Source organism: Rattus rattus, chromosome 5 (genome assembly GCF_011064425.1).
Source record: "Rattus rattus isolate New Zealand chromosome 5, Rrattus_CSIRO_v1, whole genome shotgun sequence".
Classification (NCBI taxonomy): domain Eukaryota; kingdom Metazoa; phylum Chordata; class Mammalia; order Rodentia; family Muridae; genus Rattus; species Rattus rattus.
Window position 1 is genome coordinate 145,101,978 of NC_046158.1, and position 26,948 is coordinate 145,128,925.

The 26,948-nt window shown below is 52.9% G+C and overlaps 1 protein-coding gene across 1 annotated transcript in view; it reads left to right on the plus strand.

The window, feature by feature from the left end:
* Positions 1-23,165, plus strand: part of LOC116902283 (bone morphogenetic protein 7-like) — a 32,806-nt gene extending 9,641 nt beyond the window's left edge. The window contains exons 3-6 of the mRNA XM_032904714.1: positions 13,791-13,988; positions 17,891-17,967; positions 19,778-19,888; positions 22,558-23,165. Of these exons, the coding sequence (XP_032760605.1) occupies positions 13,859-13,988; positions 17,891-17,967; positions 19,778-19,888; positions 22,558-22,707 (468 nt within the window). The 5' untranslated portion in view covers positions 13,791-13,858 and the 3' untranslated portion in view covers positions 22,708-23,165. The remainder of the gene's footprint in view (positions 1-13,790; positions 13,989-17,890; positions 17,968-19,777; positions 19,889-22,557) is intronic.
* Positions 23,166-26,948: the final 3,783 nt, after the last annotated feature.

Here is a 26,948-nt window from a genome sequence, read left to right on the forward strand (position 1 = left end):
GCACACCTTCTAATAGTGCCATTCCCTGGGCCAAGCATGTACAAACCACCCTGAGCAGGAAGTGTTCTCAATCTCAAGCCATCTTTCCCGCTCCCTTTCCAACATTTCTTTTGGTGTTGTGGGGGGGGGCACCTTGTTTTCATTTGTTTTGGAATAGAAACTACTCACTCCCCCATAGCCAACATGAAGGAAGTGTGTCACAGTAAGGAGTTTCCCCTAGTGTCCTTCCCCTAGGTTCTGAGTTCCACTTCCCAGAGGCGACTCCCACAGAGCGCTCCCGGGTACCTTTACAGGGATGCTGTCTGGATGCTGAAGAATTTATTATAGGTTCTGACCGTCTTCTGCCTCTCACACCGAGGATGGTGTGTGTCTTAGCTTCTTTTCCTGTTGCTGTTGTAAAACACCATGGCCAAGGAGTTTATCTTGGCTCAGCGTCCTCGATGGTGACAGGTGCTAGCAGGCAGCAGGCATAGAGGCAGGGACAGAGCTCACATCTTCACACTGAAACAGTGGAACAGTAAGGTAGAAGGAGAGGCTTTTTACTCGCAGAGCCTGCCCCCCCAACCCCGCGACCTACTTCCTCCAGCTGCACTAGCTGATCTGCCCCCAGCCCCAAACAGTGCCACCAACAGGGAACCAATTGTTTAAATGCCAACGACTAAGAGGGACATTCCTTAGTCAAACTACCACAGTGTTCAGGTGGCACCTTATCTTGGAGATTGGTCCCATCTGCCATTAAAGAGCTTTCTAATTTGCTTTAAGGTGTGTTTTATGACCACACATTGTTAGTGTTTACAGCCATGCCCGCTCTCAAGTCTGTGACTTTGGACCCGTAGGGATCTTGGCGCGCTTGTCTCCAACGTGCAGGTGGTAAGGGGTGTGGCCATGGGGTGGTTAGAGGATTTCATGAGTTGGTATGGGGAGAGATTTAAAATTGTGTCTCAGTGGGAACACAGAGAGGGGTGGGGACACTGGGATATGTGCGCCTCCCAGAGGACTTCCCAGGGCACCTTTCAAAAATGAAGATTCAAATTGAATAGGTTTGTAGTACAGGAAAGCCTGTCTTTCAAGACAGCCTCTTCTGCTCCCCAGGATGCTGGATGCTGGTCCCTAGACCACGCTGTGAGTGGTCGGAACTTAGATGTGGCCTGAGAAAACTGTGACTGTGGGTGAGGGCTGGAGGCCTGATGTTTCCCCTCTGTGACTCTTGCAAATGGGACTGTAGTGAGGAGTGGGGACTCCGCTGAGTGAGGAAAGCTCACGTCTGAACTTGACCCCGTCTGCGCTGCTTGCAATCTTTCTTCAGCCTGCCCAGTTTTCAGGCCTCCCGAATGCCTCCAGGGGCACAGTGGGTTTGAGCTCCCATGCCTGCTCTTCCTGACCCAAGACCCAACAGGGTGGAGGCACCTTGCATCTGGTAGCACTTCTCTCCTCCTGAGAGAGGCATGGCGTTTCCCATTGCAAAGACTTGCGATCTTTGATTTTTCCCCCCTTGTGTAGTGTGTGTATCTGTGTACTCACGAGTGTGTGTGTGCATACGTGTGCATGTGTGTATGTGAGTGTGTGTGAATGTGTGTGAGTGTGTATATGTGTGTGTGAGTGAGTATGTGTATGTGAGTGTGAGTGTATGTGTGAGTGTATGTGAGTGGGCGAGTGAGTGAGTGTATGTGTGTGTGTTCACGCTCGCACAGCAGAGGTCAAAGAACAGCTTGAAGACGTCTGCTCTCTCCTACCATGTGGATTCCAAACTCAGTCTGTCAGGCTTGGTGCCAAGCACCTTTACTCACTGAGCCATGTTGCCTCCCCACTCCCTGTTTTTTTTCTCCTCATGGGTTCTGGGAGATCAAAGTCAGGTCGTCCTCATGCATTGGAAGCGAGTCCCTCACTGACTGGGCCACCTTGCGCCCTATTTTCCTGTCTATCTGGGACTCTGGTGGCCATCTTCTGTTCCGTTCCAGCTCTCTCCAGTTTAGTTTGGCTTTCTTTGTACTTTGACAGGAGTGGGCACCATCACTTTCTGGCATCATGGCTGCCAGAGGCCATGGCTTCAGCCTGGACCCTAGCTAGAATCTTGAGGGTAACCGAAAGACAGTCTGGCTTAGGCGTCCATTTTTTTTTTCAGCAGCCCAGGGCTGTGGGAGCAAGATGTAGAGAACTGGAATAATCCTGATCTCCCCCCACCTCCCTGCCATCCCCCACCTTCTAGAACATTCCTTTTGTGAAAGCTCACCTGAGGTCAAGGCTCAGTGTAGACTGAAGTGTTTAGGATCGTTCTGTGCTTTCTGGACTGTTTCCTGTCTCCCCCTCTCCCAAGACTTACCCGGGTCTCTAGAAAGTACTGGAGCTCCGGAATTACCAGCTGGTAAATGAATGTCACCGTGGTGACTCCTCTTGGCCTGAAGGCTGGTCTTGTCACTTTTGAGTCTACCTGTTTTTCTCTGTGGAGTGAATGTGTACGTGTGTGTAGGTGTGGGTATGCCTGGGTGGGTGTGCACAGATACAAGACCACACGGGCATGTAGAGGTCAGAGGTCAAGATCAGTTGCCTTCCAGTATGAGTGTGTCTCCCCCCACCCCAACCCCCGCGCCTAATTTTCTCTTTTGGACAGGGTCCCTCCCTCCCTCAATCCGGAGCTCACTGATTGGTTGGACAGGTTGCCCAGTGAACTTTAGATATCTACCTGTCTCTAAACCCGCTGGGGTTTCCCAGGCGGTCAGCCATGCTCGGCTCCTCACGTGGTTGCTGGGGATCCAATCACATCCTTGCTCTTGGCTGGTGCGCGCTTGGCCCTCCGAGCCATCTCCCCAGCCTGAGTTTTTGTATTTTTAAATGAGTTCCAACAAACCAGAAGAAAGCTCTGCTTGGCGCAAGCAGTGATATTCGCGGCATCGTCCACAGATGTGTCTGGTGACACCAGTCACGTCCGTCTGACCCTGTGGGCCACAGAAACTCTTGAGCTCCAATCAGAGTTAAATTGCTGTGGCAGACGCTCGATAACCCGCCAAGCTCTTTAGAAAAAGATAAACTTATGGCGCTGGGTCTGCACCAGCCTTCCTTAGCCGGTGCTTCCCGAAGAGCCACAGGTGCCCCTCGAAGGGAAGTGTCCACGGTCTGTTAAGGCTGAGGAATGCCAGCCGAATAAAATAAACAAAGGAGAGGAACCCGATACCCAGAGGCCCACGGGGCTCCAAATATCAACAGCTCATCGGACGCCCTCCCCAGCGCTCCGGGCTGGTAGCTAAAGAAACTTTGTATTGTTGGGGAGAGGCGCTGTATGTACCTGCTTCCTGGATAAGGCACAGAAGGGAAGGCGTCTAGGTATAGCGTTTTCTCAGGAAGGCTTTTCATTGGTTACCTGGCCGAGAGCCTGGCAGAAGGACTGCCCTCAGACCATCCAACTACATTGAGGCTGTGTGGGTGAGGACTTATGGGATGAGCTACAGGGTAGAGTGACTGGCACTTCCTGGCCTCAGGTTCATGATCTTTTCCATCCCGTGGTCTTGGCGACAGGCCCATTAGAGTCACCTGGGTGTACCCGTCCTATAGGCATGCACCCACAGCAAAAGCCCATGATTGTATTCTTGAGCACCTTGGCGTCTGGCTAGGTAGCAACAGTACTGTGTCCCTCTCATACTGCACGCTGAGGATACCTGCTTATGTAGAGAGCTGGATGACTGACAGACTCCCCTCCTGCAACCACATGGCCTAAAGGCTCACAGAGTCCACCGGGAAGTCCCTGTGACTCTGTGTTGGACACAGAGCTGACAGCCAAGTCCCCTGTGCCCACCCTGGGAACTTGGCATTTTGGAAGTTCCTGCAGAGGTCAAGCTCAGGGTGGCACGGGGACTCCCAGGAGGCAAATTACCAGTCCTCACCCTGAGTCTAACAGTAAATCAAGTCCTTGAGGCCACATCGCCTGGATGGAGGAGACCGGTCTGGTGGTGGCCAGAATTTGGAGCTGATTCCCTGCCAGGCCTCAGTTTCCCTCCCTGTTCAAGAACATCTGTTTCCGTCCGAGTGTGGTGTCAACACCGCAGAGTTCCTTCTGGAAGCCCGATGTTTTTCCGGCCTGACGTCAGACCCTACTGGATGGCAAATTGCAGAGTCCCCGGCATGCTTGACGCTCACTTCCTCCATCTGGCCCTGAGGGAGGTCTCGGGTCAGAGGTGCCCTTCCCAGACCACCCAGGCAGTGTGCAAAGCCTGCCTGTTATCCCTCCTTCCAGCTGCAGCCCCCACCCCCACACCCCCGTTAGTCACCAAAGCACCACAGCTGGGCTCCGGGGGCGAGTGTGCGGTGTGGGGCAGAAGTTAGTACCTTCTGGACACCTCGGCTCCCAGAAGCAGGCATATAGCATTGGGAAGGACGAGTGAGTGAATGCTGTGAGGGTAAGGCCTGGTGACCCTGGTTTTCATACAGAAAAGACCACAGGAGAGGTGATGGCTCCTTCTGCTTATGGTGGATTGCCATGTCCTGCACACCAGGCTGGCCCGAGCCAGGCCCCTGTGCTTTGAATTGGTGTCACTCCGGGTTCTGGCTCACCTATAGCTACTAGAAGCAGGACATCCTGTGGCCCCTGGGGACACCATGGCTGCCCCTCAGGTTACTGCTATGTGGTTTCATCCCAACCAACCTCTCCATTCCTTCATGTTCTCCATGGACACGATAACCTTACCTCTTCTGTAAGAGGGTGAGGCCACGAAAGTGCCAAGCCTCGGGGCAGCCCTGCCTCTGTGCTCCTGAATGGTAGATGTCTGCATTACTGCTGATTTACCTAATTCTGCCCGGGAGGAGGCCAGCAGTCATGGACAGCCTTTTATAAATGAGGAAACTGAGACAGAAGCTAGTGGGTTAGGTCACATGGCTCTCAGTGCTACACTTGGGACTCAGGCTTGGGTCCCCGGTTCTTTGATGGAAACACCTTTTGGGAATGTGGGTACCAATGACCTGGTAGGAGAGAGCCTTGAGGGGACAGTGGGTATGTAAGGGACTGTGCTAGGGTCAGCTGAGCAGATCAGACAGAGGCTCAGGCTCTCCACACCTGACTATCCCTCCCTTCTCTCCCCTGGTGTGGAGAGACCTCGGAAAGAGAGAAGAATGGATCCCCTGCAGGGCCCACAGAATGAGCGTGTCTCCACGTACCATGGCCTGCGTTCTAGTTTTTAATGACCGTGTCGCCTGAATTATCCTGGCTGCCGTGAAAATAAGGCATTTTCTCAGCGCGGGGGTGGTGAGTTACATCTGTAATGGCAGCAAGTGGAAGGTAGAGGCAGGTGGATTGCCACGAAATTCTTTCGTACAGTTCTAGGCCACCTAGAGCTATAGATTGAGACTCAAACAGAAAACCAAAACCAAACCAAAACAAGCTCTACCCCCCCCCCCTTACTCAAACCTCACGCCTGGGCTTATGTTTGAGGAGTCAGCAGAACCCACTCCCAGACCCCTCAGTGTCCCGGTTGATGTGGTTGTCTACGGCACCGTAGAGACATGCCGACCCCTTCCCCAACCCTATGCCCATGTGTTCGAAGCACTTTCTGCAGCTAATAGCCTGCTGATCCACGCTGGTTGGAAGCTTACGCAGTCATTCAGCAAACAGTCTGAAAGGTGCATTTGCTGTCATGTGACCCACAGCCTCTCCCAAGGAGGGGGGCAGTAAATGGTGAAGGAGAGAGAAACAGAGACTGAGTGGACAAGTTGGTGCCTAGTGGGTAGTGCTCTGAAGGGCGTCCTGTGGTCCAGAAATGGACACGCCTACTTTCCCGAGGTGCCATCTAGTCCCAGACACACACTGACTCCTGCCCATACAGAGCCACCTTGTTTCCACCATGAGGGTCCCAGCCATCCTGTCCTAGCTCCTGTGGTCCACTCCAGGCCCCACTCTTTGCTCTTTTGCCTGCTCCGGAAGGAAACACTAGGTCAATCCCAGAAGACCATCCAGCTCCATCCAGCTCCATCCAGCTCCATCCAGCTCCATCCAGCTCCTCAGTCTTCTCACAACTGCTTCAGCACCGTCCAGGACTTACACCCCACCTCCTGAGCTTCAAGGCCACAGGGCTCCTCCTTCTTTGCACCCCACCTTCCAAAACATGTCCCTCCCTCCTTCCCTCCATCTCTCTCTTCGTGTGTGGTGTGGTGTGGTGTGTGTGTGTGTGTGTGTGTGTGTGTGTGTGTGTGTGTGTGTGTGTGTGTGTGTTGCCCAGGGAGTCTCTGCTCTGGCACAGGGGAACATGTACTACTCTTCCCGAGTGGTCACAGGGGCATTTACAGGACCAGAGGGCATGTGCTGTCCAGATGTGGTGCTGAGGCATATGTGGGAGAAAGCAGGGACCGAGCCTCCGGCCTGAGGCCGGGGACACTCTGGCGTGAAGCCAATCTGGTGGGCAGCCTCTCTCACAGCACAGCTGGCTAGAGGCGCCTTTGCACTCTAGAATTACATCACTTCCTTTTTGCCCAGAATCCCAAAAGGCAGAGGACAGAAGAGGCCCAGTGGCCCTTCCTGTTCTCCCAGGGTCCAGCAGGCTGTTTAGGTCTGGGTAGAATTGGGTCATTGGGGCCAGAAGGAGGTCACAAGCATTTGTCACCGGGGCCTTGGTCCTTCCAATGCTGGAATCATTTTTTTTTTCTACAATTAATGAAGAACATTCTTGGGTTCTCATCGGGGTGGCTGGGGTCCTGGGCTTAGAGAGCAAAGAAGCCACAGGAAAGCGGGGCACCGCCCTCCATGTGGGAGGACACACCCCTCCTTTTCCAGAGGCCCCATTTGTGCTTCCTGCCTGCTCTGGGATATTTCTAAGAGCTAACTCATGCTCGTGCCCAGCTGGGTGCCCCAATGCGCTATTGGTCCCTGCCCTCAATTCATTTCCCAAAGTGCCATGCCCACCTGATGGCTTCCGGGAAGTCCCCTTGGTCTGGTCCTTTTGGGGCTTGTGGGTCCTTTCTCCTGACATCTGCCTGGACTCTTTGGGTCAGCCAGCCAGGTATGGACTCCTGTCCCCACCTCTGCTGCAGCAACACACATCTGTATGAGGAAGGGTGGTTATCACATTGGCTCTTAGCACAATCATGGCGCTGTCTTATCTGTGGGACGCACCAGTGGTCTGGTCTTAAACTCGTTATGTAGTTAAGGGTGACCTTGAACTTGTGATCCTTCCTCCTCTATCTTCCAAGGGCTGGTGTTCCAGGCTTGCACCACCAGGCCTGGTTTTAGGCAGTACCAGAGATCAAAGCTGGGGCTCTGTGTAGCAGGCTAGACCAGCACTCTACTGGTTTCGTGCTCCCAACTCACCTGTAGTTTTCCTTACTATGTGTAAATAAAGAGGTGTGGTCAGTGTGGGTTAGAGTGAATGTTCGCAATGCTGGTAGAACATTTCAGGGGCTGGATGCTTTCGGGTGAGGAGGGGAATTGTTCGCTCTCACCAACGCCAGTTAGCATGAGGGCAGCCAAAGGCTGCATTTGTGACTTCGCACTGGCTGTGTTCTAATAAAACTTTATTTGTTAAAGCAGGCAGTTGGCCAGATGCAGTTTGTTGAGTCCTGGGCTGGAATATCTGTGGTATCGAGGCTTTTCCCCTTTTGGCTTATCACTTAAGCACATTGGCATTTTGTCCTGGGCCTCATCACAGCACACTTGGCAAAATGGCTGTCTCAGGGTCCCCAGTCGGGAGGGAGATGGGAGTCGGTGGGTAGGATAAGCAGTTTCACACTTCTCGTGCCTGCCTTGTTAGGGAGGAAGACAAATCCAAGAAGCCAGAAGCCAGAACACTCAGCCGCAGCACAAGTGAGGCAGGAGAAATTCTGGTCTGCAGCCTCCAGGGAGGAGGGAGACCAGAGACCAGGGTTGGGTGGTAAGGTCAGCAGGTCCCTCTGTCCTCTAAAGGTGCCTCAGATCACACCTTTGCTTCTCTGCCTGGACCTCTTGGAAGGCCTAGCTGAGTTCCCTGGCCTTCCCGATGGATAGCACCCACAATGCAGGAACTGGAGGTGTGAAGGATCTAGCTTCTACTATCCATCAGGCAATGAGAAGGCAGTTTCCCATGGCAACCTCTGTGTGGTTCCCGCGCGTCCATAAGGATAAACAGACTGTGACGTGTGTGTGTGTGTGTGTGTGTGTGTGTGTGTGTGTGTGTGTGTGTGTGTGTGTGGTGAAATACTACTCAGCAATGAAAAGAGTAAATAAAGTCAACATGGTGCTTTGTGGAAGAATCTGGAAGTCGTGTAGATGGAAGTAAGTTAGCGCAGAAGACTGGTGAGTCCAGGGGATGGGTCAAGAAAATGTAGAGCCCCAATGAGACCTCAAATTGCACTTCATGGATCAGGATAGTGACATGAGAAACTGGATACCTAACTAACTGGGCATGGCTAGCTTCTGTGCAGTGGCAGTGGTGATGGGCTCCCTTTGTCATATACATCCCCAGACCACGGTGCGTGGCCTAGTGGCCTCTGAGAGCAGCAGCCTGCCGCTGAGAACTGGAAGAGGCTGTGTGTGTGTGTGTGTGTGCTGTGTGTGTATGTGTGCACGTGTGTGTGTATGTGTGCGTTTGTGTGGTATGTATGTGTGTGTGTGTGGTGTGTATGTGTGTGTGCACATGTGTGTATGTGTGTGTGTATGTGCATGTGTGTGTGTGGTGTGTGTATGTGTGTGTGTGTGGTGTGTATGTGTGTGTGCACATGTGTGTATGTGTGTGTGTATGTGCATGTGTGTGTGCATGTGTGTGTACGCGTGCTGACTCAGCTAGCTGTTGCAGGCATTGACACCGTGGCAGCATATGTATTTGCAGACAGAACACCATTTTAAAAAAAAAGACCCCTAAAAAGTCATTTTTATTATTCCTTACTTTTAAAAGGAATAAAATAAACAGGCTGGGCTGTGACTTGGTGGAGACTTCCTACCCTGTTTGAAGTCCTGGGTTTGATCTCTAGCACCTCGTAAAGGGGTTGTGTGGTGCACGCCTGGAATTCCAGCACTCTGGAGGTAGAAGCGGGAGGACAGGAAGTTCAAGGCCAGCCCCAGCTATGTAATGATTTCAACGCTAGCCTGGGCTACGTGAAACCTTGTCTCAGAAAATGGGAGCAGTCACAGAGGGCCAGCAGAGTCCCTCTGGTCTCATCCTAACTTCCTGGCAGGGCAGCAGGGGTGCACACCCCTGCAGCTTTTTGTTGTTCTAAGGAGATCCTTAGGACACAGGGAGGAAAATGTACCGTCCCAGCCTTAAGGAGACAGAAGATGCCACTTAAATTTGAGTGACACTTGATGGAGTGTAATGGCTTCAGCGCAGCCCAGAGTGTAGCAACGTGTAGCAACAGTTTTTGTTTTTGTTTTTTTTTTTGAAGCCCTTATTCAGTTTGTGCTGCCTGCTTCCTTATTTCCAAAACTTGCCTTTTCATGTGCAAATCTGTAGGCTTAGAGAACAACGCTCGTTCAGCCAGCCCTCCACTAAATTAGAAATATTTTCTGATTTTGCCAAAGACACAGATTTTATGGCTCAAAGTATTATGGTTTTTTTTCTGCCAAGATTAATGAATTCACCCATTTCTACCCCATGCCTCATTTCAGTAACCTTGCTATATACAGATAAGCAAAACATACAATGACAAGTATCTACCGAGACTGCCTTGCAGGATCGGAGGGGAAAGAAATTCCCATAACTACCCTGTTGCGACTACCCCTCCCCCCCTTGTTCAATATCAAAAAGAAGGATACAGCCGGGTGGCTCATGCAGCCCAGCCCTCAGGAGAATCGGGAGGATGGTGGTGGGTTTAAGACTGGCCTGGGCTACGTAGTGAGACTCTCTATATCATGTATGGGTGTGCTTATGTGTATTATGTGTAGAAGTGTATATATGCACACCTCTGGATATAACAGCTCATGCCATCATGATGTAACAATTACCAGCGCCGGCCACAAACCTAGGGCCTCCTCCACGCTGGGCATGGGCAAACCGGAGAGCTGCATTGTTCAGTGCTTTGTTTGGGTTACTTTGTATCTAAGACCAGGCAGAGTAAGCCGCCAGCCTTAGCTTCCATCCAAGACGTTTGCTTCTGAAGGGACATGTGACGTTGTCTGGGGTCCTGGGTGGAGGCTATCTGAGCACCCTCCAGTGCACAGAGGCCCCTCCAGGGACCCATGAATGGGGTGCACCATCCTTCCCTCGTTTCCCGTGTGCCTGGCTGTGCTTTCTGCTTCTAGACTATCAGGAATAAGACAGCTGTGGGCTCTAGTGTGTGGACTGAGCTGCATTACCTACACAGCGGTGAGGAAACACCCACGAAAACAACTTAGAGGAGGAGGGGCTTCCCGTGGCTCATGGTGAGGGGGGTCCAGTCAGTCTCTGCAGAGAAGTTCTGGCAGCAGCAGGGAAGCAGGGAGAGATGAACGCTGGTGCTCGATCAGTATGGGACCTGGGACCACATTCACGGTGGTCTTCCTCTCTAGTTAAACCTCTCGGGAAAGTGCCTCACAGCCACCCCCGGAGGTGTCTCTGACTCTAAATTTAGCTGTCGACTCTCAGTAGGGAGTGTTTCAATCCTTCTAAAGATGCCAAATGCAGTTGGGCTGTCCTCACCCAGCTCTTTTCCCCATGTTAGGTGATGAAGACAGATGCATGTGCTCCTGAGGGCCAGCTCCGTGACAGGCCCAAAGACGGCCTGTGCCCATGTTCTCTGTCGCCAGCCTCTGGTGTGCGTGGGAGGGTGTGGGAGTAATTCCAGACTCTAGACTTAGTCATCGAGGTGGGACATTCATGGTGATGGTTGGGGTGAGCACGTAGGCTGCAGGCTGGCTTGACCCTGTGACAACTGTGTCCCAGGAGCCCCTCTCTGTGGTGTCCTCCCGTGGGTAGCCCTCGTCTGGAAACATAGTTTCCTTGGAGTCAGTAGGCGGAGTTTCTGCACTGCTGAGAATGGGTTTCCTCTGAACATTAGAGTGGCACGTGTGTTTTCTAGAAATTTCTAGCAGGTTTTTCTAGAAAGTTCTAGAAACTTCTCCCTTCCATGTCTTGGCTGAACCGGGTCACATCTCACCCCTGAGCAGCGACAGCCACTGTGCCAGAAGGATTAGGTGCCTCTTGTCAAACCGCCTTCCGCCCAGCCCTGAGGCCGGGGCAGAGTGCAGAGCTTGAGCAAATCTGCCTGGGTGAAAGGCCGGCCATCAACTAGGGAAGCGGGGATGCGAGACGAGTGGCCTCGTCCAGTTCACACCGGAGGAAATCAAGGCTAGGCAGGCCGCTGGCGACGAGTGTGGGTTTTGGCTCCTTCTTCGCAGAGGTCGAGGTGGGTGGAGGTGGGTTTGCTGGTAGCTTCCGGCCCTGGCCAGCAGGTCAGAAGGGCTTCGGGGACTGGGGCCACGCTTGGCGCCTGGATTTAAGGGGTCCAGAGAGGCATGGGGGCTTGAGTTGAGGCATTTTTATTCTGCCCTAAAAGCCTTCCAGGGGGGAAGTGCAATTCCTCAGGGCCCGACTTTAATGGTTTCTTTTATAGACTCGCTCTCGTTATAGATGGATGAACTGGGGGGGACCCCTGCTCAAGAATGCAGGAGAGATAGACGCCGAAAGGCGGGGAAGGTGAATCGTGGGGGTTGGGAAATGTGTTTTCTTCAACGCAAACTCTTAAAACCCATTCTAACTGCCAGGCCAAGCCAGGCGCTGGAAGCTGGGCTTCCTTCCCCGTCGTCTCCAACCTGCCTAGGGAACACTACTAGTTGGTGTGACTTCCAAACATCCCTCTGGCTGGCCTTGGCTCTGTCGCTCAACTTGGGGTGCAGTAGCTGTACTGGTGAAGCCCGCCCGGCCGGCGCTGAGCCTCGTCTGCAGTCAGATTGAGTGCCGTTGCTCTCTGGGCTGCATGGTTTTTTTAGGCAGGTGGCTCAGCCTCTCCACTCTTGTCCTGCTATGGGCAGTTGGCATTGTTGCCACCTGATGTCTCCACGCTCTGAAGTATTCATCACCAGATGGGATGGTTATTGTTTCTAATAATCTCACCGTTGTTGTTCCACGGGGAGAGACAGAGCATGCCTGTCGCCAGGGCCTTGGCACAGCCTGGCCTGGGTGTGAGCTGGATTTCCTCAGTTCTATGACAAAATAACCCACGAAAGCACTAAGCTCAGGTCTGCTTTGTCCCATGGCTTGAGGGTACCGTCCGTCATGGCATTGGGAGTGTGAGGTAGCCCAGCACACTGCTTCCGTGGCCAGGAAGCAGACACACCAATGATCGGCACCTTTTCATTCATCCCAGGATCCCAGTCCACGGGATAAGACCAAGCTCGAGGCTCATCCTCGCAGCTCAGCTAACCCAGTCTAGAAACTCCCTCACAGACAGAACCAGAGGCTTGCTGACGTTGCAGTCACAATTGGCCATCACAGCCTGGGTGCTCCTCTCTGTACCTTCTAACTCTGGTTTCAGGGTTACCAGGCTTTCTTGGAGTTCCTTGTTCATGTTTTTAAGATTCCTCCTAACTAGGGGAGCCTGCACACGGCGCTGCTTGCCCTGGACTCTCTAAGGAAGAGAGGGGGCACCTGGGCACCTTAGTCATGTTCATCTAGCCTCAAGTCCCCTCAACTGGAACTGAGCACAGCTCTGTACCATGGTGGGAAGAGGGACCTATTAAATCGAGGAGAGCAGCCACCTAGGAAGCCTGGCCCGAGCCTAGGTGTCCTGTAAAGCTTGTCCATTCTTTTGCTAGGTCCTGCCTAACTCTGGTGAGGACCTCCTACCACCCACACGACCCTAACCCTAACCCTTGGTGCCAAGAAGGGATTTTGAAATGCACAGCCAAGCTCCTGTGTTCCACTCTGCACCCCCTTGACTCGATTTCCCATCTTTGAAAAGCTATCCCGGCTTCAGGCCAAGGAGATTCCAGTCTCACAAGGCTGTCTTTCAGTCCTTTTGTGGTCTCTCAGGGAATACCTTCAGTTTTCTTCAAAACACACCAGAACCTGCCATTTTCCAGGTCTGAAACTCATTACTGCCACGGTGGTGCTCCCAAGTACCAGAGCTTTATTGTCCCCACGTAAACGCAGAAATCCTGCACCCAGGTGTCACTGGCTCTGTTCCTCCCCACACCGACTTCAGGCAGCTCCGTCTCCTGGCATCTGTGGTGACGTGTGGCCTCTCCCTTTTCACAGAGCCACTGCCGCCTGGCGGAAAGCCTGCTCTGCGTGGCCTGGCTGTTTCTTAAGGACTTACACCTGCAAAGACATTGTTCAGGCCGAGTGCTTCTCCTGACCTGGAGGGCATCTGTGCCTGTAGCCTGTCTACTGGTATCCTGCGTGCCTGCTTCTCCCTCCAGCTCTCACACTCCTAGACTCCAGCCTGGAGTATTCCCACCAGGCCTTTATTTGCACAACGCTCGACACCCATACCGTCCTTTCCCACTCAGGGCTCATCCCTCACTGCCGCCTCTCCACTGTCATCAGACTGTTGGCAGCCATGCTCACCTCCTAGCACACGGCAGTTACTGTCCCATCCCCGGAAGCCTGGCTGACCAAGTGACCAACTCACTAGCCGGAGATGCACACCCCCTCCTCTCTGGAATTGGCCTGGATCCCCATGCTCCCGGTCCTTGCTCAGTGTTTGGGTCACCACCTGGTTGGTTGTGTGCTGCCCTTCCCCAGCCCTCAATCCCCGCCCCACAGGCATCACCAGAGACCAGGGCACTTCTCAGACAGCTCCTCGAATGCCCCAGTCAGCCCCTGTTGGATGAGTGGACAGCAAGTGTGTGAACGGGGTATGAGGTGGGGATAGAATTGTGTCCCCCAGCCCGTCCCTGTCCCCAACACTGAATACCTCCTCTGCAGGACAGAGCATCAACCCCAAGTTGGCAGGCCTGATTGGACGGCATGGACCCCAGAACAAGCAACCCTTCATGGTGGCCTTCTTCAAGGCCACAGAGGTCCATCTCCGTAGCATCCGGTCCACGGGGGGCAAACAACGCAGCCAGAACCGCTCCAAGACTCCAAAGAACCAAGAGGCCCTGAGGATGGCCAGTGTGGCAGGTAGGTCCGTGCAGCCGGAGGGACCAGCTCATGCTTCCAGACAGATCACCCTGTGACCTGGGACATGTATATCCGGTGTGCAGCTTCTCCAGGGCTCTGGTGACCCGAAGCAAGGCAAGGGCTAGATACAAACCAACCAGGCCTGCTTCTGAAGGCTCTCAGCTAACTCAGTCTTCTAGCTTCTGCCCTCAGAATTCTGAGGAAACACACAAGGGGGGTTCGGACTGTTTAGAATTAAGTGTGAGACCACCAGGCCATTTCCCTCCCCTCCCCCATCCTCCCACCCCTCCACTCCAGGTCAACTTGCTTTGTCCATGGCTTCTTCCTCTTGCCTTGAAATTGATACTCTTATTTCTGAAGAGAGAAAATAGCCCGATGGTGAGGAGGGTTAGACTTACTGGTTCTAGGCTATCCCCTAGTCCCTGTGTAGACGTCAGTGAGTAGAGAGACGTATATATTGATTTATTAGCTTTAATTTACCAAGCACCCCTTTGCCTTGGTAGAGACGGCCACCTCCAATCTCGGGTTTTATTACGATCTTAACCCACAAGGCTACTTGCTACTACTGAACTAGTAAACTCTTACTTAACACACAGTGCACACACACAGCATGGTATTGCCTACATAACGCACTCATCACAGAGTGGCTAAGGAGTGGCTCGGAAGAGGCAGTGCAGCTCAGTGAGGCTACCCTAACGCTGGGGCTGCAGATCTGGCCAGGCCATAGGGAACATCTCTGTGGGAACTAAATAAAGGAGTCTCGGGACCGGCAGAGTTGTCAAATGTAGGCCTAGGTGAGGTTTGGTATTGATCTGCAGAGCTGAGGCAGGGGCTGAACCTGGAGCCAGGGGACAGGTGGAGTCCTTCCCTGTGGCAATTTCCCTGTGCAAGGTTCATGACCGGCGACCAGGTCCTGGGTCACTGTGCCTGCCTGTCTGTGCTGGGTACACACCTTTGTTCCTTGCCCAGGCGAGAGAGTCCCACCTGGTATGACGGATGGCTCATGACGCTTGTGACATAAATATATCCCTGGATAGCATTGTTTATAGACACAAACCTGCTGGTCGCAGCTTCTGAGGAGGTTGACGGTCCTGCTTCACTTGTGTAAATAAGCTGTAAGAATCTGCTTTCCTCAGCACTCAGACCCAACATGGGGCAGCTCTGGACAGCACAATAAGACATGTTAACCGTGGGTGAGGCCCAGCCTGCAAGCTGCTATTCTGAACAGAGTCACTGCCTGCTCTGCCAGTGGCCCGTGTGGGTCACGGTTAGAGTCTTCCTAAGCGTTCTCTTCTGCTGGGCGGAGCCGTTGATAGGCACCTCAAAGGGGTCTTGTGAGCCCCCAAATAAAACGCTGGGTTCTTTCGTATTCCGGGACCTTGTTCATGCTGGGATTGGAATTCGTGGTGAAAGCCTAGCTGTAGAGACTATTTGGGACAGATTGTCACCCTCATCTGAATGCAGTGACAGGCCCAGGAGTCAGGGTGGTGGCTGGGTAACTTTGCTCATTCCAGGGGTGCAAAAACACTTCCCCTAGGACCTGAGCTGAGAGCTTAAGGCCAGGTTGGTTCTCATCCCCGAGGCCCATGCACCCCGAGGGTACATAGCTTCTCTGACCGAAGAAGTGGCCGAAGCCACAGATGGGTGGGGCATTCTCTTGAGAATCTCATCTCCAGTCTGAAACCCATCCCAAGCAGGAGTGGGAGTTTTACAGCTTCAGGCTGCCCGCAGTGTAGGTGTGAGGCCATGCTGGCTGCTCTGGGAAGGATGGGTATAGCCCAGGGGTGAAGGAGGGCTCCATTCAGAATCTGAAACGTCCCAGAGGCCTTTGCCAACTCAGCTGGGCAAAAAGTGCGGGCGTACCCCATCCCAGCAAAGCTGGCCTTGTCGTGTAGATCTGCAACATGGATCTTAACGATCTAGGACAGACATTGGCCTCCAGAAAGAGAGGAACACTGAGGGCTGGGAGCTGACCGCCCCACGGTGTCCCACAGAATACCCACTTCCATAGCTACGGGACGCTCCCTCGTATGACAGCTAGTCCATCTGGCTCGGAATCTGCCTACTCCCATAGATTTCAACTCCCTGCTTTCGTTTTAAGTTCTTCCAAACCCTGCCTGGAAGTTTAACATTAAAAAAATAAAAAATAAAATAAAAAATAAAACAGGATTGGAGCCCCACCCTGGTTTAGTGAGGCAGCCTGCGCGTGTGTGTAGGCGTGTGCCCAGTGCCTTTGAAGTGCTCACACCTCACATGACGGGCCACACAAGTTGAATTCTTTCTTGCACACACATCGTCCTTTATGTGTCCGGCTGGAGACACATGTCCCAGCATGCCTCTGCAATGAAAGCCTCTTTCCTGTCAGCCACCCCTGCCTCAGGGTTCCAGCTGCTCCTGGGATGCAAGTGGAGAACCTGGGTCCCTCGTCCCCTTCAGCCCAACACCCTAGTAATTGGCTAGCTGACCCTTGGGTGTGGAAGCAAGTTTGAGCACCTGTCCAGAGCAGGGCCTTTTGGAGGGAGCTGCCCAGTGGCTGGTGGCTTGCACTGGCTGTTGCTCTCAGGCCCTCTGCTGCGCTGGGTGGGGTGAATGGAACAGGATTAGGGGTAAAGGTAAAGGAGCTAGGTCTCTCCTTTTCTGCTAAGAAGGACCTGCTGGGGGTGGGGTTCTAACCACCTTCTCCCAGGGCAGCTACAACCCCAGATAGAATAAGCAAGGGCCCGTCCCCCACAGCACGCCCACAGCTAGGTGCCCATGCTAAACCAAAGATCTTCACTGAGGTCTTACCCCTTCACATCATTGATAATCGCGGCACTTTCCCCTGTATCTTGCTTCAAGATCTGCCCTTACTCAGGAGTGGGAGATGTGGGCAGTCTAGCCCCAGTGATCCTACAAAGAACCATATCTAGCTAGGTTGCTTCACCCTGACCTGAGGAGGAGGTCCACAGCCCTCTCTGCTCCTGCAGGGAAGAGGGGAATGGGGCTTGTGGGTGGATAGTGCTAGCTGTCACCTCCAGCTATGGCATGGTCCTTAGCTGTCCCAGAAGGTAGACCAGATGTCCAGGCTCTGCGGCCTGTGCTGTGATAGTGCCTTGACCCTTGACCTTTGCCTGCTAAAGACTAGCCTGTGCTTTCTTCTGACCTCAGAGCTATGCAGGTGGAATTCCAGTGCATCCTGGGAAGCGGGCTCTGTAGGATGTGTCATTTGTCACCAGACGCCCGGTGGCCTGTCAGTGGCTTCAGAGGGAGCAGTCACCATGTTTTAGAATAGTTGCAGGGTGTTTCGGGGGAGGGCTGAGCAGTGCCTGAGCACTCCGGGGCCTGCAGGGCTTTTATAAGAGTGTAGACCAGGGGCCCCAGCTTTATGGGCAAGACAGGTGAAGGAAGGCCCAGGAGTCGCAGGTTAGGGAAAGGCCACTTGTGCAGCTGCAGGATAGAGGAAGATTCCATAACTGTGCATGAGGGACGGACGGACAGACAGACAGACTCCCACAGTGTTCACGGAGTGCCGTCTTTGGCGCAAATGCTACAGTTATATCCTGGATAACATAAGCACACTGTTCTTGCTCCTTGAAGAAACTCAGCCGTTACTGCTGGGAGCTGGGGGCTGTGGGACCGCTCTGGTTTCCCTCCCCAGCCTTGGCTCTGGACCTCGACTGTGGACAGGTGCACGGCATCTTGGTGCCCCCTCAGGCAGAGTGGTCTGGAAGCAGAATAAGTCTGAGTGGGACTGGGGGCCTCTACTAAAGGGCAGGGGTGACCTTGGAGGTTCACGGGTCCCAAAGTGGCTCTGCCCTTCAGCCCCTGAATCCAATGCTTCCCCACTGCAGAACCAAAGGGATTTGAACATGTGTGTTTCTCTCTCCTCCTGGGCTTTCTCCTCCGCCTCCTTGTCCATGCAGAAAACAGCAGCAGTGACCAGAGGCAGGCCTGCAAGAAACACGAGCTGTATGTTAGCTTCCGAGACCTTGGCTGGCAGGTAAGGACAGCACTGGGGCTTGCTCTGTTTCCGGTGACCATGAGGCTGTCTGTTGGTGCGGTGTGTCACAGTTCATGTCTTCTGCTCCCCTAGAGACATGGTCCCATGTCCCAGGCTGGCATCAGACTCACTGTGTAGCCTAAGATTACCCTGTAGTTTGACACCTCCTGCCTGTCTCCCGAGTTCTGGGATACAGAAGAGTGCCACCATGCCTAGTTTGCGCTGTGCTGGGAATGGAACCCAGAGTTTCCTGCATGCTAAGCAAGCACCCTACCAACTGAGTCCCAGCCCCCGCCCACAGTCCTTGTTTTACATGTGAGATGTCAGAAGCCAGGAGCTCCAACCGAAGAGGAGAACCTGGGCTGAACATACGAGGACATCGTGATGTCCCGTGTGACCCACGGAGTGATTGACTCTTTGGCCAGAACGTGAAGCACACCACCTTATAGCATGTAGTTTCTACTACCCCGCTTTAAACTCCGGGTGGACCACGCTGTCAGCCACCTCCCTGGTTCCCTCAGATCTGTGGAAATAGGATCACACACGCACGTCCAAACACACACACACACACACACACACACACACACACTTGCTTATTTTTAGCCTGCCTTATGGCTGGCTCAGTGTCAGTTCAACACCCCTAGGTCTACCCTCAGTAGCTCCGAGTCTGTCCATCTTTCTCTCCCAGGTATCTCCATTCTCTTCCTCTCTCCTACCCTGCGGGAACCCGGAAGTCCCGCCTCTCTCTTTCCACCCAGCCATTGGCCACTGCTATCTTTATTGATAGTTCAAAACCCGATTGGGCGAGGGCCTTCAGCTCCAGTAAACAGATTCCCTATCAAAGCATCGGAACCACCCCCTAGACCATCCTTCTGAAGACTGAACTTCATGAGCACCCTACTCCCCACCCCATGGCTGGCCACCTCTCTCACATAAGGCCGTGTGTTCAAATCCAGCCTTGGAGTGTCGGCTTTCTCCATCTGCCCTTTGTCTGTCCTGGTCTGTGACGACGGACAGGTGTTTGTTCCCTAACCAAGCATGTTGTGTGGTGGGAGTAAGCTGTATACATAACAAGTGTTTCCTGTGTGCTGCGTCCAACACCCGTCAGCGGGAACTCTGCTTAGAATCCCTAGAGTGTACCACTTTATGAAGCGGCTTGACACAACATTTCCAGAGCTGGGGATGCCTTGTCTGGATTACCGGAGCCACAGTGGGTCATTAGCTTCTTTCTCAAGAAAGCGCACCAGGCAGGGGAGTTTGGTTTAGATTCGCAGACACGTCCGGTCTTGGCAGAGGGACAAAACATTGCCACCTACGGAGTTCACTCTGAAACCGTACTTACAAAGAAGAAGCAAAGGGAAACCAACGGAAAGACTTAGAGTGTTTTAATGAAGTTTCCGGAGGCGTGTTGGGTCTCGGTTGTAGCATGAACACGCCTGGGAACAAGCTGAAGCATACCACCCCCAGCTGGGACGGGGTGGCTCTAGGTGTGGTCTTTGACCCATGTCTCACTCCCTACTGCTAGCACCCCTGGTCCAGGAGATGAAACACAAGTGTCCCCTCCAGACCCCGAGTCCTTTTTCTTTTCCTTCTGCTGGGGCCACAAAATACCATGCATGCTCACTTCCTTGGCCCTACAGGGAACCCCCGCAGGTCAGGAAAGCATAGCCTAACCCTGTGTCCACGGGACATGAGGAAGGAGTCCACCCAGGGCTAGGACACGTAGAGGTCGGACACACAAGGGTGAGACCCTGCTTGGGCCCTCTGCGTGGACTGACGGAGGCCTGGCTTCACTCTCCTCTCTTGGCAGGACTGGATCATCGCACCTGAAGGCTATGCTGCCTACTACTGTGAGGGAGAGTGTGCCTTCCCTCTGAACTCCTACATGAACGCCACCAACCATGCTATCGTCCAGACACTGGTGGGTGCCTCCTGGGGGTGTGGCCAGTGGGGGTATGAGTGTCCAGTGGGGGTATGAGTGTCTCCTGGGGGTGTGGCCAGTGGGGCTGTGAGTGCCTCCTGGGGGTGTGGCCAGTGGGGCTGTGAGTGCCTCCTGGGGGTGTGGCCAGTGGGGCTGTGAGTGCCTCCTGGGGGTGTGGCCAGTGGGGGTATGATTGGCTTCTACTGTCTTGACCCAGAACATGAGCAGCTGTCTGCACAAGTGTGTAATGACTCTTGTGGGTACCTGCTCTCTATAAGGCTGAAACAAGTTTTAGGCATGTAATGGATAAGGATATATATATATCTTGGGCCCTAAAACTCTTTTACTTCTTTATTTGTCCTAGTTTTTTTTCTTCTTCTTCTTTTTCTTTCTTCTTTTTTTTTCTTCTTTTTTTCTTTTTTCTTTTTTTCGGAGCTGGGGACCGAACCCAGGGCCTCGCGCTTGCTAGGCAAGTGCTCTACGGCTGAGCTAAATCCCCAACCCCGATTTGTCCTAGTTTTAAAAGTTAAACAGTTTCATGGGCTCCTGTGGTATTGTGACCATGAGTCACTGTGCCTCACTGAAGACTAGGTCTTCTCCTGGTGAGGAAGGTCACTGTGTCTCACACTGGGTCCCTCCTGGTGGGGACAATCCTCTCCAGTGTCAGCCTGCTATCCTGTGTTCGATTAGACTTGACCGCCGACTCCCGGCCCTCTCGTGCGTGCGAGAGGAAGACTTTAGTCTCTTAGGCCCAGCACATGGCTTTTCTTTTCTAAGCTTTGAACTTGAACCTTCAGGTCAGTAATTCGAGAAGTTTTATTCTCTTGTCCGCTGTATGCCCGGAGGAGCTGGGGACACTGCAGGGAACGGCCCACTACTCTTGACCTTAGGGCTTTAATGTCCAGGGTAGGAAATGGACCAAGCAGATGAGAGAGTTTCAGAGGGAGAGAGTATGTGGAAGGGTGGACGGCAGCAACTGACTCACGTCAGCCTCCGTGGCCCACGGGGGAAGAGCCATGTGGTGAGAGCGGAGCGGTGCTCTGAGCCCACGCTGGTGCACACAGCCTCTGGTCGATGCTGTGTTTGCTGTTCCACCGGGCTCCAGGCGACCTTGCTTGCTCTCAGCAGTGCCTGTTGTCTGGACAACGGATCACCCATGCTGGGTTGAATTCTGGTGCCAGAGAGCTCGAGCCTGATGCCCCTCTGGGCGGTTCGTTTTGTTATTCAAATCTATGTTGATGCCACTCCTACTTGTGAGTCAGGGATGCCAAGGTCACCAGAGCCCTTCAGCCTTTGGTCAGGGTCAGTCCAAGCTTTGCCCTTTGGCAGAGGGAGGGTCCCCCGACCCATTGCTCCCTCCTCCTCCCTCTTCCTTTCTCACTCTTTCCCTCCTTTCGAGGTTAAAACGATGGACCCACGGCCTCACACATGTCCTTCAAGCTCTCTCTACCTCAGAGCTGTACCCTTAGCCCTTGGGTTTCACTAAACTGTCCAGTCTGGTCTTGATCTCACTGTGACCTTGTGATCCTCCTGCCTCAGACTCTGAGTAGCTGGAATTACAGGCCTGCACCCACCCCCACCCCACCCCACCCCCGCCAAAAGCCAGCATCGAGGAATATCTTTAAGTTCTGGTTTTCTGATGTCCTAGTGGACCAACACACCTGGGGCTGCATTAAACTTACTCAAAGAGGAGGAAGTCGGGGAGGGTGAGAATTTGGTACTGTCCACCAGAAGAGATGGAATTCGTGTGTTTGCCATACCCTGTTTGAGTTGCTCATTAATGACAAATCAGGAGCTGGGCTCGTGGCTCAGCTGACAGACTCCTTACCCTGGGACTCAGTCCCTTGTGCTGCATTAACTGGGCGGATGGGATGGCTTAGGTCTGTCATTTCAGCCCAGCACTCAGGAAGCAGGGGCTAGATAATGTGACTCTCAGGGGTCAGCTTCGGCTACATAGCATGTTCAAGGCCAGCCCTGGGACATCAAAGCCCCTGTCTCAAGCCAGTAATAGGAGAAAAACTCAACCCCTGGCTTGTCTTGGGCACTGGGCTCTCCTGATGATATAGACTGGTCGGCTGGGCTGAGGTCAGCTTTGATGAATAGTCTTTCTCTCTCTCTCTCTCTCTCTCTCTCTCTCTCTCTCTCTCTCTCTCTCTCTCTCTCTTTTCAGTCCCCTCCAACCCCCCCTCCCGCCTACTTTCACCCTGCTTGTCAATGGTGCTCACACGATACCAGCAAGGCATTTCAGTTTCCCCCTGTCTGAACCCCATGAGCAAAACAGCCGTCTAGTTGTTGTGATGCTGGGAATTGAACCTAGGATCTCGTGAGTGCTAGGCAAGCGCTAACTCTCTGAGCTGCAACCCCGGCCCTTAGAACAGAGTGTGTTTATGAATAGGCAGGGGTCGGGGGGGGGGAGCTCCACAGCCACAGCCTCTCAGGAGCTCCAGCTGTCTCTTCCGTATCAGATGTTGTGCATGAAGAAGACTGGGCACCCTTTCCCCCTCCTCTGCAAGGTGGAGGCAAGTCCTGAGCCATGTTGGGTCATTAGACCTGCTCACCTGCCCTTTCTGGTCCTCTTAGCCAGAGAATAGATGCTCTTTAGAGAAATCTAGAAGTACAGAAGGCCACACCGCCCACCTCTTACCGTGATTCATGTCGGTGGCTTGCAGGTTCACTTCATCAACCCAGACACCGTACCCAAGCCCTGCTGTGCCCCCACCCAGCTCAACGCTATATCTGTCCTCTACTTCGACGACAGCTCCAACGTCATCCTGAAGAAGTACAGAAACATGGTGGTCCGGGCCTGTGGCTGCCACTAGGTCTTCCTGAGACCCTGACCTTTTGGGACCGCATTTTTTCCAGATCCGCAATGTCTCACCACCTAAGTCTCTCACTGCCCACCTTGGCGAGGAGCCAACAGACCAAGCACCTCTCCTGAGCCTTCCCCTCACCTCCCCAACCGAAGCGTGCAAGGCATTAGAAACCTGAGCACACCGTGGTTGATAAGCAGCACACTTTCATTCCGGCACATTCCGGTTGAGATCCTACACACTGCCTCTGGAAACGACTAGCAGGAAAAATGTCTTCCAAGAAAGAGTCTGTTGGCCACGATGGTCCCTGGCGCTTGGAATCTTTGAGGGGTAATTACAAGCACCTCCTTCGGCTGCAGCAGGAGGAAGGGCATAACCAGGGTGGGCGCTTACGTCTGTGCTGAAGGAAAACCAAGCAGAAGTCCCTGTAATAAAATGTCACAATAAAACCAAACCATGACTGAAAATGGTTAGGATGTTACAGATATATTTTCCTAAACAGTTTATCCCCATTTCTTGGTTTATTCTGACTTCGTAAACAGAAGCCCGGGCTGTGGAGGATGGAGAGGCCCTTCCTTTCCATTCTATTTCTTCCTGAGGCTGCAGGGCTGTGTGTGTGTTTACCCAGACCGACCCAAATCTGCCCTGTCGGGAGGGAAGGAGGATGTCTGCTCAGAAGAGGCCAGTGAGGGATGTGCTTAAGGGTGTTGGGGTGAAGGTGGAGGGAGGCGTGTGCACGCACACACACACACACACACACACACACACACACACACACACACACACATGCGTGTGCACACACACACACACACACACACACACACACACACACACACACACGTGAAGCACGTGTAGAGACTTTGGAATGCCTCTGTCAGCCCCTCAGACCCAATTCCTACCCCATGGTAGGAAATCAATGAGAAAAGGCAAAGTGAACAAGCATGGCCGACCCTACATGAGAAAGCACAGGGGATGCTGGGCATTCAGGATACTGTCTTCCAAACAAGGCCCCTCTGGCCCCTCTGTGTCTTCTCTCTGGAGCCAGGTCCTGCCCGTCACAGCCACCTCTCTGCCTCTCATCACTCTCAACCCCTAACAGAAGGCCCTGCAGCAGATTAGTTCCTCCGTCTGAGGGAGACTGCATAACAGGGTTGTACTGGCTTAGAAGGTTCTAGAACGTAACCTCCTCAACCAAACTTCCTGTTGGTCATGGCTCAAACAAGGCCACTCTGCCTGGGTCTGCAGCACCCCAGCTATCACGCACTGGCTCCTACCTCCAGATGCAAGGGTTGGACTGTCTGCCACTGTTCCTCCATCCACACAAAGAATGAGGTTAGCCAGGCCATGTCATGTCTAGTCAAGTGGGAAACCAATTCTCCGTGTCTGTGTTCCTGGAAACACTGGGCTCTCTTCTGTTCTGTTTTAGTTTTTCTTCTCCAGTAGCTTGGGCCGCAGCTTCTACTCTGCCTGATGAATTACATTTCTTCCTGTGATTTGATCTGTGTCTTCGCAGATCTGGGGCTTTTGTGAGACTCCCTCTTGGTATGCGCGCCCTGCTACTCAACGGCCCTCGTCTGCCTGCAGTCGGCGTCTTTTGTACATTTAAATGTGTAAATAGTTGTGACAAGACAAAGAAGTTATTTATTTCCATCCGAGGCTCTTGTCAAAGGCTCCTCGCAGAGAACAATGAAGCCGGTTCCCTTCAGTCTGTTTGTTTTCTTATTTAAGACTATTTATTAACAGTCGGACCGATGTACCCATAGCTGTTGAATAAAGTGGTCCTTAGTGAAAATTCTGTATAAATAGAGTCAAAAAAGGGGTTTGACTTTGCAATAAAAGGAGACGTTTGGTTCTGACTGTCAGACCCATGTGTGTATTTGTGTCTTTGTCCCCCCCCTGCCCCCCTTCACTCCCGTCGGAGTTTCATCTGCTGAGAACCCTGACCTTGATCTCCACTGTTAACGGGATGTTTATCATCAGGCCCGAGGGAGGGGGCGGGGGGGCGCGATCGTCAATATTTGGTGCAGCTGTGTGGGGCTCTGGGGCGGGAGAGACGGAACCAAACAACAAATGTGAGTTTGGTAGGCTGGATGGCAAAAATCCTTGATTGAATTACAGCCCAGCTGTCAGCAGCTGCTTCAAAGAGGCAGGGGGTAAATTAGCTGTGTTTACTGCTAACATAGTCGAAAGATTTAGTCATCCCAATAAAATAGAGGCACAAGAGAGAAAGGGGGGGTGTATACCCCAAACTTGAAAGCAGCACTGGCCTCACAGCTAGCGTCATTCAGTGCCCGTCACCCGGGCAGTTGAGGGCTGCCCTCAGAGGCCAGCTGTGGAGGTAGGCGGCCCACCGCAGGCCTGGGGGAAGGAGTGAGCCCCGTCAGGCTTGGGGCAGCACCCATCTGGTTCCATCTGTCTTTGCAGTGTGCATGAAGGTCACCTGATGGATGTTTCTAGAATCCCTGCCGATACTTGGACATGCTGCTCTGTCTTCCCCTGTTGACTCAGACCCAGCAGCCCAGCCGCTCCTAACACGTTCCAGCCCCTGCGATTTCTAAACCTTCCTGTCGCTGTCCGGACAATTTAGCTTTTGTTCCGTTTTCCAGGCCGAAGACCAGAGCCGCAAGCCGGAGGTCCAGATGTGGCCTCTCAGATGTGCCTTAGCCTCTCAACCCCACCCCCAGTGGTGTTTACACGTTTTAAAAAACACTAATCTGTTGCCAATACTTTTTTTTTTTTTTTTTTTTTTGCAAGTAAGAAGCTTGGGCTTCTCTTCAGCAGTCGGCAGAGTGGGCCACCTGGTTCCTGTGTGCCACAACTAACTAAACAGAGGTGCCAGGGCCGTTGTCACCACCACACCCCATGTCCTCTTCCACAAAGGGGCGAGGTCAGCTGACATCTTCAAAATGGCAGATGAACGTCTCTTTGTGCCCAAGCCCCAGAAGGAACAGGGAAATGTAGCTACGCTGGGAGATTCTGGCTTTTGTGTTTTGTTTCTAGCTGGCCTGTTCCCACAGCAGGCTGTATGGTCCTGTGTGGTAGACCAGATGAACTCACAGCCCATCACCTTTCTGTTCTCCTGGCTTCCACCTCTCTGCTAAGCGCTGTTTAACATTGAGCACCAGCGGGTGACAGAGTTTGCTAAAAAGCCCTTCTGGCTAACAGCTTCTGGAAACCCAGGCTCCCAGATTTGGAATTTTCCTGGGGTTGCTTAAGAAGCAGGGATTGGGGCTGGAGAGGTGGCTCAGCGGTTGAGAGCACTGACTGCTTTTCCAGAGGACCTGAGTTCAAATCCCAGCAGCCACATGATGGCTCACAACCATCTGTAATGGGATCCGATGCCCTCTTCTGGTGTGTATGAAGAGAGCAACAGTGTACTCCTATACATAAATTAAATAAATAATTCTTTGAAAAAAATTAACAAGAAGAAGGGATTACTGACTCCCAACTTTGGGACCCTGACACCCTTTGCCAACCCTGTGCATTAGTCTCTGAAACCAGGCTGAGTCTCTCTCCTGCTTCGAGTGTTTGAGGGTCTGCATCTCCAGACAGGACCTTGAACTAGATTGCCCATGACATTGCCCTGGGCAAGCATCGTGGTCCCTCCTCCCCTCCCTAAGCTGGTAACCAGTGAGGAAGCAGGGAGGGTGTCAGCCCCATGGGCTTCTTCTGTAGGAGCCTCTCATAGGAACATCAACCTTTCCTCTACAAAAGGTTTTGTGGAAGAGTCTCCTGGGGCGAACATAGCACTTTTCTTTTTATTGTTTTTTTAAAGATTTATTTATTTATTATATATGAGCACACTGTCGCTGTCTTCAGACACACCAGAAGAAGGTGTCACATCCCATTACAGATGGTTGTGAGCCACCATTGTGGTTGCTGGGAATTGAACTCAGGACCTCTGGAAGAGCAGCCAGTGCTCCTAACCGCTGAGCCATCTCTCCAGCCCCCAACATAGCACTTTGCTACACACACTTAGAAACCTCGACCCTACCTGCAGAAAGCCCTCTCTTCAGAAACAATGTCCCCCATATCCAAGTAAGCACATGTTGGAGAGACGGCAGAATTCTCAAAAGCCTCACGGAACGCTGTTTCGTTGTGTATCCCAGGAACCACACAGAGACCACACGGACCACATTGTCAACCGACAACAAGCACAATTGCAGGCTTATGCTGAGCCCAGGGTTGCCACCAAGACCCCGGTTAGGTGTATAGTATGGTTACCTGTCCCCCCCAAATTCTTTAGAAGG